Source organism: Carlito syrichta, unplaced genomic scaffold (assembly GCF_000164805.1).
Source record: "Carlito syrichta isolate Samal-C Ts95f unplaced genomic scaffold, Tarsius_syrichta-2.0.1 Scaffold314008, whole genome shotgun sequence".
NCBI lineage: Eukaryota > Metazoa > Chordata > Mammalia > Primates > Tarsiidae > Carlito > Carlito syrichta.
The window spans coordinates 414095-426619 of record NW_007258104.1 but is presented as its reverse complement, the minus strand read 5'-3'; the positions used below and the strand labels follow the sequence as shown (position 1 = coordinate 426619).

The window sequence follows — 12525 nt, the reverse complement described above, 5'->3', positions numbered from 1 at the left end:
TCAGGCAATCCACTCACCTCAGCCTCCCTAAGGCGCGGGATTACAGGCTAAGCCACCGAGCCCGGCTTACAGCCTCTTTCAAATGAGATTTGTTTGTTGAATTATATATGGCATTACTATTTTATCAAATTCTGTAGAATTTATAAAATCTGAAGCTCAGCAATGATTGATTGAAAAATTGACTGACTGACCTATTGACCTGGTCACATGCCTTTCGAACAGAGGTGTTGGATGTAAATACAGCTTAGGGAAGAAACCACAGCTGACTCAATATTTACTAATAATTGCAGAGACGTAGTTGCATAATGGTGTGGGATTTAATATCTTGGCCAACAAGAATATAGTACAACTATCAGTTTCTTAGTTGGTGTGTTCAGTTTACTCAAAGGGTTGAAAAATTGGAATTCTTTTTAATTGTTATACTTGAAATTTCTGTTTATTTGCTTTATTATGTAACATCTATAAAATCCTGATTCTCATCGATTTTTTCAAATGCTTAACATTTTAATTAGCTGAGTATAAACTAATCAGATTAACCGGACACACTTCCTAAGAGTTAGCCTCCATGGAGAGGAATGGTTTTCAAAACAGACTATATGAGACTCTCACTCATCAATAAGCATTCATTTTTTAAAATTTTTAACATGTATCAGTATCCTGATATTAGAACTATATTAATATCACTATTGAATTTGTGCAATGTAATAATTCACTTCTCATTTGGTTTTCAGCATGTATATCCCAGGATAAAAAGGCCTCATATATATATATGTATAATATGTACACACACATATATATGTGTGTTTGTATATCAATATTAGCTTTCCTAATTTACAAGGATGAAATTCAAACAATGCACGACCATATTGTTTATACCTTTGGGTACCCACTAGTGAGTTTCAGTTGATTTCCAGAGCTCTGCAGTGTCCTACACATTAGGCTGTGATAGGAAAAAAAAAGTTGAGTTACCTCTTACCTCTAAGAGTCTTTCTATAAAACTGTGCTATACATATGTTTGGTAAATTCACAGCCTCTTATTTAGGATAAATGTCTGTTTCACTTATGTGCAGAATTCTTGGATTCTTGGAGTTAGCAAAGCATCCTCCATCTCAGTAGGTTAGTTCCTAGAGTTCCCCTTTCCATGTCAAGGGAGAGAGAAGGCCCCAGCGGCTCTATAGCCTCCCTGAGCATCAGGCCACCTCTGCGTGTGACAGGAACTGGAAGTCCAGATTGACTTGGCATGTTCATGTGAAGATTCTAGCAATTAATGTTGTCTTCCTAATAGTAACAGAAAACTGTCTTCCTCACTCCTGACAACTGTTTGCTTCCCAGACAGTTTTATAATGACACAGTCATTATAAAGCTTTAGTCAATGAATGACCTTTAAAACAAAGGAGTACTACACACCATTTTGAGATAGAAAGACACTGTATGAGTTAGAGGTTTATAAATAACAATTTTTAAATTCATAGAATCGGTCTCTGGCGCAAGACTTCTGGGTTCAAATCCAAGCTCTGTTGCATGCCAGCTGTGTTCACTCTGAACAAGTTTCCCAACTGCTCTGTGCCTTGTTTTCCTCATCTTAGTTACCTATCTCACAGGGTTGTTACAAAGGTTAAATGAGTTAACACAAGTTCCTAGCACAGTGCCTAGCACAGAGTAAGCTCTCAAAAAGCATTGGCTGCTGTTATGATGTTTGTTTCAACCCTATACTGGTTGAAGCATAAGTAGTTTGTAAATATTCAGGCAGATTTGATCCATCTTCAGAATCACCCAGGATATTGATCTCCTAGAAATACAAAAAAATCTCCTGGGACACAGGCTAATGCTTAGAGAACATCAGTTAATCAAGTATGAGAGGTAGGAGAAGGGAGGCTGTGGCAGAGATTACAACCTCCCTCAAGAGACTTGTGGCCCCTGTGGACAATGGTTGCATGGGGACTCAAGTTCTAAGGGCACGTTCTATGTGATACCAAAATTCTGGTAGGGTTTTGCAATGTGGCAACTCTGGTAGGAGGCAGAAGAGGCATCTTCGGAGCCTTATCATAAAGTGAACAAGGAGGAGTTTTCCAACTAGAAATCTCAGCCCATTCTGAAAAATTACTGATCTTTCTTTTGAATCTGTACAAGATTTAAAGCATTCTTTTCAAAACAGGTTTGAATCTCACGAAAAAAAAACAAACAAGATAAATACTTACAAAGTTTGCTATTAGTACTGAATTAAACTTTGCTCTTTTCATATATTTCTAGTTAAAGAAGTTTTAGATTTTGCATAAACCAAAATAACTCTTCTAGAAAAATTTCCTCACAATTTTAAATATGAGTGAGTCTCTTGAAGAAAAAAAAGATTAATTTGAGTTAGAATTTCTTTCCATATTTTGACTTTCTATATTTTATTTTCTCACCGCCCGAAAGTTTCTTCCAATCAAGATTTAACTTTGCCCTGCTACAGCTTCTGTCGTTACACCTGTCCCAGTCAGTCTTTAAAAGCAAGGCTGATTTTTTTTTTTTCATTTTGCTATTTTAAGCTACAACTAGCCATCACAGTCATATTTATGGGACTTCACCTTAAAGCTTTTTACCATGTACCCTATGCCTTGGTATCTGAAGAACACAGAGGTCATGGCTTGATATCTCTCTACTGAACATAGCATCCCAGGTTTTTATTTTTCACCTGGGTGCTTTTGAACATTTTTCAGCTGGTTAGCTCTCATCTTCATTGAGTCATCTTCAAAAATAACTTTATAAATGGAGCTACCCTGGTAGTGTGTGTGTGTGTGTGTGTGTGTGTGTGTGTGTGTGTGTGTGTGTATTAGAACTTATACAGGAGAAATATATATGCATGTGTGCAATAGAAAAAATATACATGTGTGTATTTTTCACTCTGGATTAAGCATTCATTCATTATTCATTGAATCTGGGTTACCCATACAATGAGATGTAAGCCAAAACTTGAAGAAAGATAGTCAGCTAAATTCAAACTACGAGAATGTACAAACTGCAAGTACTAACAAAAGGGTTAGGTTAAATTCATGGAACTTTAAGGATTCATTAATTGAAAGTTAAAGGTCTAAACACACCTTAGATTTTAGAAGTTGGCTTCACCAAAGGCACCTCCTCTGTTATTCCGCTTTTCCTGGGTCCACTCTAAGATGTTGAACCTTATGCCGTATTGTTCTGACCCAGTGTATTTTTTCTCATCTTTCATATCACAAAATTATCTTTGAAAATTAGGAATTAAATCCACTGGCCCAAAAGAGTTGAAATGATCCTAAATTCCTAACACATTCATGAACAAAACCTAATCGAAGTATACAGTAGTACAGGCTGGACATCTGAAATGTTCCCAACTCCAAAACTGTTTGAGCATCATCATGATGTTCAAAGGAAATGCCCATTGGAGCACTTCAGATATTTTGAATTTGGGATATTCAACTGGTCCATCCAAAAACATCTGAAACCCAAAGCACTTCTGGTCCCAAGCGTTTTGGATAAGGGATACGCAACCTGTAATGGCATTTCTTTAATCTCTGTGCTGAGTTGTGATGTTGAAAGATCATCTTCCTTATTTTCTGAATTATAAAAGTTTCCTACATTGTTTTTATGTTCTAAATTAACCACAACTGAGGAGTTGCATAAGTTAGAATGATCCTGTTAATTTAGAACACACCTATTCTAAAAAAGCAGTTGATCTTTATCAAGATTTGATAGGTTTCTGATATAGTGGAAATTATAGGATATAGATGAAAACATCAATTTAAAGAACTCAGTAAGAAATTGCTTTTAAGCTAAGGCCAGACTTTTATAGGGATGTAGAGAAAAGAGCATGAAGCTCTATAGTGGCCAGACTAAAGTTTAATTCTAGTTCTAATTTGCTCATACTGACTGAGTAACCTTGGACAAAACACTTATTCTCTTGAAGCTCTATAAAACGGAACTAATAATCACATGTGGAGAATAAACAAAAAATAGTCTACTTATAAATGCTTAGCCCACTGCCTGGCATTACAGACCTGCAGTAAATTTTCCTCCCATGTACTTGGGTTTTAGGAACTAAAGTTTTCTTCTTTTAAAGTATCTCTATCTCAAGGGCACCCAGGTGTACTTCCTCCTCCTGCCCCCCCCCCCATTTTACTAATCACCTGTTTGTTCTTCGTTTAACGCAGTGATTTAATGTTTAGTTCAACAGTCACACCCACAGCACCTGGGAAAGTGCTGGAAGATAGTGGAATTTCATCAAGTATCATCCGTTGCCTGAATGAATCAGGCATTGCCATGTGTTAGTAGTGCACTGGGTACTTAGTAGTGAATGAGACAAGGCCTAACCACTGTGGAGCTCAGCATCTAGGGAGAAAGATGGCAATTAAACAACAAAGGACTGTAAGGTGTGAAGTGTTATGGTAGAGAAAGAACAGAGCACTCTGACCTCTACCAGGGAGATGTGGCCTCAGGCAGGGAAGAGACTTTCTTAAGTAAGTGATTTGACCCACATCCTAGACCCTGAGGGAAGAGCAGTGGCAGTTTGACCAGTGGTAGTTCTGATCTCCCTTACTCATCACACACCCACTAAAAAAAAAAAAAATCAATGTTCTTGAGACCTTTACAACATTGTTTTAGTGTAATCTTATTTGATATTCAAATAGAATACAACTGTTTCCTCATAAAATAAGGGCAATAAAACTATCCACCTCACAGGAGAGTTTGGAACACTTTTAATGCAAGTAAGAGTTAGAAACAACTTTAATATTAAATACCAATATCATGTCTTTACAATAAAAGCGGCTTCTCTGTGCCAGATCTGAAATGATGGGTCAAATGAGGTTGGTTTTTTAGACAAGTAAACAAAGTTTGAGAACCTTGGGCTATCTGGTATTTATTATAATGATACTTATCTGGCTGGGCAAATTGGCTCACGCCTGTTATCTCAGCACTTTGGGAGGCCAAGGTAGGAGGATTGCTTGAATCCAGGAGCTCAATACCAGACCAGGCAACGTCATCTCTACAAAACAATTAGCTGGGTATGGTAGCTCACACCTATAGTCCCAGCTACTCAGGCTGAGGCAGATGGATCACCTGAGCCCAGGAGGCTGCAATGAGCCGTGATCGTGCCAGAGTGACAGAGTAAGACCCCAACTCAAAAAAAACTACATATATATATATGATTTTGCAGTTAGTTAAATGTAAGTTGATTTCTGAAATGTTGTGGTTGTGGCTAGAAAAATAACTGTACAAAAGACCTGTGAAATAACTTTCGAAAGTATTCAACTTCCCACTTGTAGTTTTACTTAACAGACAGGGTGGCATCCAAAGAACAGGAAAAAGCAGGAGATAGAGAACCTTGTGTCTTTTTTTTTTTCCTTCTGAATTTTTTCTGAATTTTCTTGAGTTTTTCCTGGGAGGCATTATTGTCCTACAGATTTTACCCTCCTGTTCCAACCGTGCTGGTAGGAGGAAACAGCTCTTCCTCCTTTGAATTACATCCTAACAACAGATGCATATCTAACTCCCAGCTCTTCTGAGCAGCCCCCACCCCACCCCACCCCACCCCACCCCACCCCACCCCACCCCACCCCATGGTGGTGTACTACACCTTAACTCAGGCTGTTGTCCAGTGTTTGAAAGTGAATGAAGTAGATTATTATTTAAAACATGTTTGTAACTTATTCATGCCTGGATTCATTTTTAAGTGGAAGTCCCACAATGACTCTATTTACACATAGCGTTGCTGTTTTTAGTTTATACCTTTTGGAACTGCTGTTATCATTTATGATTTGTTTACTGCAATCATGTTGGCTTTCTTATATTGTTAGTAATTGGCTTTAGTAATATATCGAGATTAGCATGGAAAAGTTATGCCTATTTTCTTCTGTTTTATTTCCAGGGCCCTAATTCAGTCATGATTATCCTTGTCATGCTCTTGAATATCGGGTTGGCCATTCTTTTTGTTCACTTTCTAACCTGATTGGAATTAGGAAAGGTAAGAATAGCCTTAATTTCTACCTAAAATAGTAAATAACATTTGCTCATATTCAAATGTACTATTTTTTTTAACAATGAAATATTGTCCTTCAATTTAATTTTGGCTGTGCCTGAATGTGATTCAACATAGTTACTTAATGTTATAACTGTTTTGACCCTCCAGTGAAGTCATGACAACTAGTGGTGTTAGCCCACAGTTCTCTGCACTGGTGCCGTCAGCCCTTTAAATGGCCCACCCCAGGCAGACTCAGACACAGGGAAGGAGGCTTGGAATTAGAATGGGATCGCAAGAGAGATGAAACTTGGAAAATTCAGCCAGAGGACCAGTTCGGTTCCCCGGGGATGCTTTGTGGCTTTGGGGTCCTCTGGGAGCTGAAGCGCACAGCCATGTTGGAGAGCAAAACTTAATAATAATTCTTTTTTAAAATCTGCTGAAGCAGCCCCATCCGGCGAAGTTCTTGGCATTGGCTACTCCATCTGTCCTAGCAGAGTGTGACTAAACTGGAAATGTATGGAGCTGCGTTTTTTGTTTTTTCTTTTTTTTTTTTTCTTTTTTTGATGGAAGTCAACAGCTGCCTTACTATTTTACCATCTGACGTTTTTAGTAGGGAGCTGAGGAAACGACTGCCCGAGGAATGCGGTCGGAGGATTGTGTTGCTGTGGACGAGGTTCCAACATTCACTCCTATCTCATTAGAAGAAATAGGTAGCAGCATCACTCACCAGTCTTATGCCATGACCTGCTGCTTTAACATCTCCTGGAATGTTCTGGGAGAAAATGTTTCGTTTGCTTGTGCACGACTCTTTTCATTTTTGCTGTTTATTTAAATATGACATAGAGTCATCTACCACCCGTGGTCCTGGCCGGACGAAACACAACGTGTTGCATCTCAAGGAAAAGAAACAACAAAATGCTAGCGAATATGTGCTTATTTTGATAGCAATACATTTTTATGACATTTATTCTTCCTAAACCTGTAAAAGGCTATCTTTAAAATTTAGCAATTTGAAGACATTATACCTTCCTAAGAAATATGTTCATTTTAAATATTTTTAACATTACTGAGGTGATTATTTATGCACTTAGGAAGTGCTAAATTTTAAAAGCTGAAAGACAACAGAATTCTAAGAAGTATAGTCCAAACGTTGCATGGATTGCAGTAATCAGTGTTTAAAGGATTCAATTTCTTTGCTGACGTACTTTACAACCAAATAAAATCTTGTCAGTGGCTGTGTTAATTCCCATGAAAGTTAAGCAAGATGCTATTAATAAACTGCTCTTCTCTTTCTTGTTTTCTTTTTCCAACTTAAATTTCTGTTGAATACATTCAGGTAGAGCATAAAGCTTTGTTCAATCGCTGCCTCTCAATTTTCTGCCTTCCATGTTTTTCAAAGTCCTTTTGTAATTTCATTTTGAATATTAAAGGCTTAGACGTTATTTTAAATGTGTCTTTTGCAGTCCTTTGTCATTCTGACATTCTGATTTTTTGCTGTTTTATAATTTACCCTCTAAAATTCAGAAGCATGCTTAGTTAGAAACTAAAGGTCTTTATAAAAGTAATTATTTAAAAAGGAATCAGGGGAGGAAAGGCATCTGTTAAAACTTTTTAAAACATTACACTGTGGAGGGGGAGCTATTAAATATTTTCATGATTTGCATGGTTTAATCAGATTCTTTTTATCTTATTAGCTACCTTTTCAGTGCAGAAAAGACAGTTCACATAATTCCCTTGTTAGCACAGGTGTGGACTGAATGCTTTGTCACCTGCAGGGTAGTAACCCCAGTGATGTTTTTTGCAGAAGTACAATATATTGAGAATCCTGGGTGTGACCAATATGGAATAAAGAAGAAGGCAGAAAGAGAGCAAATGAAAAATTACAACTTGTATATTTATTTTTTACATTTTGCTTTGACTTTTAAATATAAGAAATATGTTTCTACCTGAAAACAAACGTTCAAAGTTCCTGTGTTAGTCTCAGTACTCCCCCTGCTCCTCCCTAACCCCATAGCTCCTTATGCTGGGAAAGCTGATTTTTTAAAAAAATATATAAAATATTTAATCTTATTAAGTGTTATTTAAAATGTGTAATGCTTTGGAAATTATGGGTAACAGATAACGAAAGGATATGTTTATAAAGTGAGCATGTTGGTCCCATTTATAAATATATGTATGATTTATAAGCCTTTTTAAAACAAAGCTCAAATTGTTGGTATTTTTCTAAACTGTGCACAGCTGTATTTTACATGAAGGCTCTTTCTAATGGGTTGTTATACTGTACTCAACATTTTGGACAGCATATGAAGTCTGCCAATGTACTTAATAAAACATGACTTTGTTTATTTAAAGTTTCTTGCTGTGAAAAAGAACTCCCTACCTGTGAGTTCCTTTATTTATAATCCTTGAAACCAAAATGTATAATGTACAGTTTTCACAACTGTATCTGCTCTAATAAAAAAAAGTTGATTATTAATAGTAATCAGAGGTGTGTTTCCTTTGTGAGTAAATTACTGTCTTGAGTTACGTGGAATGTGGTGGTGGTAGCATTGAAAGCGAGGTCTGCTGAAAAATTAACAATAGACATTTTTTAAAGTTCAAAAAAACCACGTGGCAGAAGACAGTTATACTGCTCCACCATTTCTTCCAATATTTCTTTCATCCTGTGCCTTTCTAACAATTTTGCAAAATAAGATTGCTGTTTAATGCCTTCATTACTTGGATTAATGCCTTATCCAGGATTTTAAGACTGCTCTTATTTTTAAGGAAGCCTTAAAAGTTGAAGTAAATCTCCCTCCCGCGTAAGTACTTTTCAATCAATTAGAATTTTTTGACCATTGTTCCTCAAATAAATTAATATGTTGCTATGGCCCCTGCTGCTCAGACGCACTCCTGGAAGGTTAATCACTATGTGCAGTTGAATAAATCTGCTGCCGCTAGAACTTCCAGTCACTGTGCTCCCTTTGAAGCCATCCTGGGTGCCAGCCTAAGCTAACTGACACGCAGGCAAGCTGCCTATGCAGTATGACAAAAGGGCCTTCTCTAAAACAGCATCCCGGGGAGCTGCCACGTGCTTTTAAATTCCCAAATTCATCACTCCTGTTGAGAGCTAAGACATAGGAAACCCTCATGTAAATAATGCACAGAGTTGTCACCTCTAGGTATAAACACATTTGTCAGCTTAAATGATTGGTCTGCAAGCAAATCCTTAAGGAAGAGAACACAGAACAGACTTTTGAAGGGGAGGGAGGCGGGGAGTTGCGGGGAGCACAAGGTGCTAGAGAGATTAGTGATTCCAGATTCGTGTCCAAACCACACATTTTGAGGGCTGAAGCCAAAGCTAGGGTGAAGCCTGTGTGGTTGGGAAATCTGGAAAACATTCTACATGCCCTTTTAATGCAATAACTTTCTCAAGAGTTATGATGAGCAGGCATATGCTCAGTGTCATTTGCAACCCTCCTCTGAAGTTTTGGAAAGTTGTGTAGCCTCATCTCTCCTACTTAATCTGTAGACATGGTATATTCATCCAGTACAGTGTAACAGTTCATCAGACTTTGTTTGATTATTCCAAGTTTGAGAATTACCTGTTCCAACATTTCCCTCTCACCCCAAAAGTGCTGAAAAGTACTTTAGTATTCTGTAATAGCCCCTACAGAGTCTGATTTGCACAAGTAGAAGAAAATAGCAAATATATAGAAGACAGTGAATACCGAAGAATGCAGTAAATATGGATGAAATTCTGGCTTTGGTCATGATTGATTGTGGATCTTTCTCTAATCTGTGCCCCTGGTTTCCTCATCTGTAAAATAAATATAACCCATAGTACTGGCTTCACAGGGTGATTGCAAGAATGAAATGACCCTATTTATGTTCAGTGCTTAGATTAGTGCCTGGCACATAGTAACTGCTTTGTGTTAATTTTTTCGGATTGGGAGAAGTAGGAAAAAATTATTAAATTCTATTAGTATCTCAAGCACATTGAAAACTACAGTGAAACCTCATTCTAAGGGACTTTCTACAAAAGTTAATTAAGCCGTGGTCATAGAATGATCTTTCTTCAGTGGTGATTAATGAGTCTTTCTTGCCATGAAAATCAAAAGTCATACCTACAGAGTTTCTTCTTTCTAACGTGCAATTTCCAGAACAGGAGAATATGAGACATGTGCTTTGCAAAGGACTTTTACATCATTGTCTTATTGGATTCTTAGAACCTCCCTGTGAAAGTTTTTCTGCAGTTAAATCTTGCCCAAGATCACCTAGCCAAATAGTTACAAAAACTCATGTCAGAGTCCCAGATCTGACTAATTCCTGTGCTTTCTCATTTCATTGGCCTTAAAAATGTGACAAATACCATAAAATTCACAGTAGCAGTGTGGATTGCATGAGCCCATTTCACATCTCCATCATAAGTTCCTTAATGCCACCAAGTTGATACAACTGTAGCAAAGTCTACAAAAGTTCTCAATAGCATGTATTTACAATCCTACTGTCTCATGATTTTTTTAGTAAGGTATTTATATATGGTACCTATATTTGAACCTTATGAAATACTAAATATTATTACTAAAAGTTTAAAATTTAAATGATAGATTGGCGGTTGTAAAAGGCACCAACTATAAATGAACTTGGTATGGGTGTTTAAACTTGAGCTCAAGAATTAACCCAGAAATTGCACATAATCTTAGAAGACCTAAAAAGGCTTGGATCAATTCTATGGTATTCTTTTGATACTTTATCTCAATAGTCCATAAAACTTTATTCTTTTGATTCCTAGGTCTGACTCAGATAAACTGTAGTGGAGTTAAGACAAAAGTGAGCCTGAAATTTGTTCAGCTGGTGATTGATAAAGCTGTCTACTTACTGCAGTAAAGATATATCAGTCCTTGAAAAGAATGGAGGCAGAGATGAATTCAATGGAAGGAGATTACAACGCTGATATACACACATCCTTCCTTGTCCCCTTTCTGACCCCAAGCAAACTTGTTCATAAAATATTGAGAACAATATGGATCATCCAGTGGAACTCATGATGATATTTGCTTAAGAGAAACCAGTGGAGGTCTTTGGTTTCAGGAATGTAGATGTCATATCCTTGCCATTTATGACACATTTGAAAGAAAAGAATTGATAACTAAATATCACGTCCCCTGTGTAGTAAAAGCAGAATCAAAGTGAGAAGGAGCCAAAAGTCAACTAATTTTCTCATTTTCTGGACATGTTTTAACAACAGCTTCCAACCAGTAGAGCAAATACCTAGAAGTCACGTAGGTATTCTGAAATTGATAAAAGTACAAGATGCTCAAACGTAGCACTGTTGTTAGAACTAACAGGTAGCGCAGTCCATCACCTAAGAACTAGAGATGACATCTTTTTTTAAGCTTTACATCAGATAATTGGACCAAATAAAGTTAGCAGAGGTGAGAAACTTTCAGATCTGTACCTTACTCAAAAGGATAAACAAACACCACTTAAGTGTGTTGTTCCTTGCTGAAACTAAGCAAGAATTTGCAAAATAATCTCACACAAGAAAGCACTAAAGAATGAGATGTTTTGTGCTCAAAACAAGACTTGATGTTAGCTACATACAATTTGTCATGATACAAGCAATGTGAGGAATTCACAATTTTTCATGTCTCAGTGTCAACTTTATTTCCCTGTATTTCCTCACTTTATAAGTTGCTTTTCTTCTATTAGAATTTTTGTGCATAAAAATCTTTCTACTATTTCTAGTAATCATATCCAATTTTTTTCTTCACAAAATAGTATTACTAATCTAAAAAATCACAGCAGGCTATATTTTTGGGTTTTCATTGGTTCACTTAAACTGTTATCAATTCCACTGTATTCATTTGATATTCTAAAGATTACACAAGGGAGGGAGGGTCACACCTCATCCACAAGGGTATCTGCATAATGAACATTTTTATACCTAACCCTGAATTGTACCCCATATCTTTAAAATAAAAAAATAAAATAAATTGTTTAAATGATTACGTAAGTTATAAAGGAAGCACTTCAAACCTTTTTGCTACCCTGCTCCAAGCTTTCGGGAGTGCTAACACTACGTGTGCATCCAGAACACTGCTTTAATGCCTTAGTCCCCTACAAAACCTCAGTTTTCCCTCACACTTGACTGTAGCTTGTCAGCCTCATCAGACTAAGTAGCCTGCTCACACAGTTCACCAGCACAGTTTGACAAACAAATCAGATTAGTTGGGGATATTGATTTGAATAGAGAAAGAGAAGAGGAACTAAATTCACTATTCACTTTCCCTGATGCCATTTTTTTTAAACCAACCATATACTTTCTTTTGAGTGTTCCCCATATTCATTGGGTATACCAGGACCATACACCATGTGTCCATTCTGGTACACTCTAAGGATTGTTTTGGTGTCTGTAAAATGAAAACAGTAGTATCAGCCTCAGAGTGTTTTGAGTCAAATTAGATAACTTTAGTAAACGTGGTAGACTCTCAACTAATAGTAAATATGTTGCAATTGATAGTCTCACTTTTTTTTTTTAAAGATGTGGGTTACCATTCAGGGTTAGG

The 12525-nt window shown here is 36.9% G+C and overlaps 1 protein-coding gene across 1 annotated transcript in view; it reads left to right on the top strand.

Moving 5' to 3' along the window:
• The window catches only part of JPH1 (junctophilin 1), an 82963-nt gene extending 74511 nt beyond the window's left edge, over positions 1–8452 (top strand). Inside the window, exons 5-6 of the mRNA XM_021718910.1 lie at positions 5882–5977; positions 6143–8452. Of these exons, the coding sequence (XP_021574585.1) occupies positions 5882–5962 (81 nt within the window). The 3' untranslated portion in view covers positions 5963–5977; positions 6143–8452. The remainder of the gene's footprint in view (positions 1–5881; positions 5978–6142) is intronic.
• The last annotated feature ends 4073 nt before the right edge of the window (positions 8453–12525 follow it).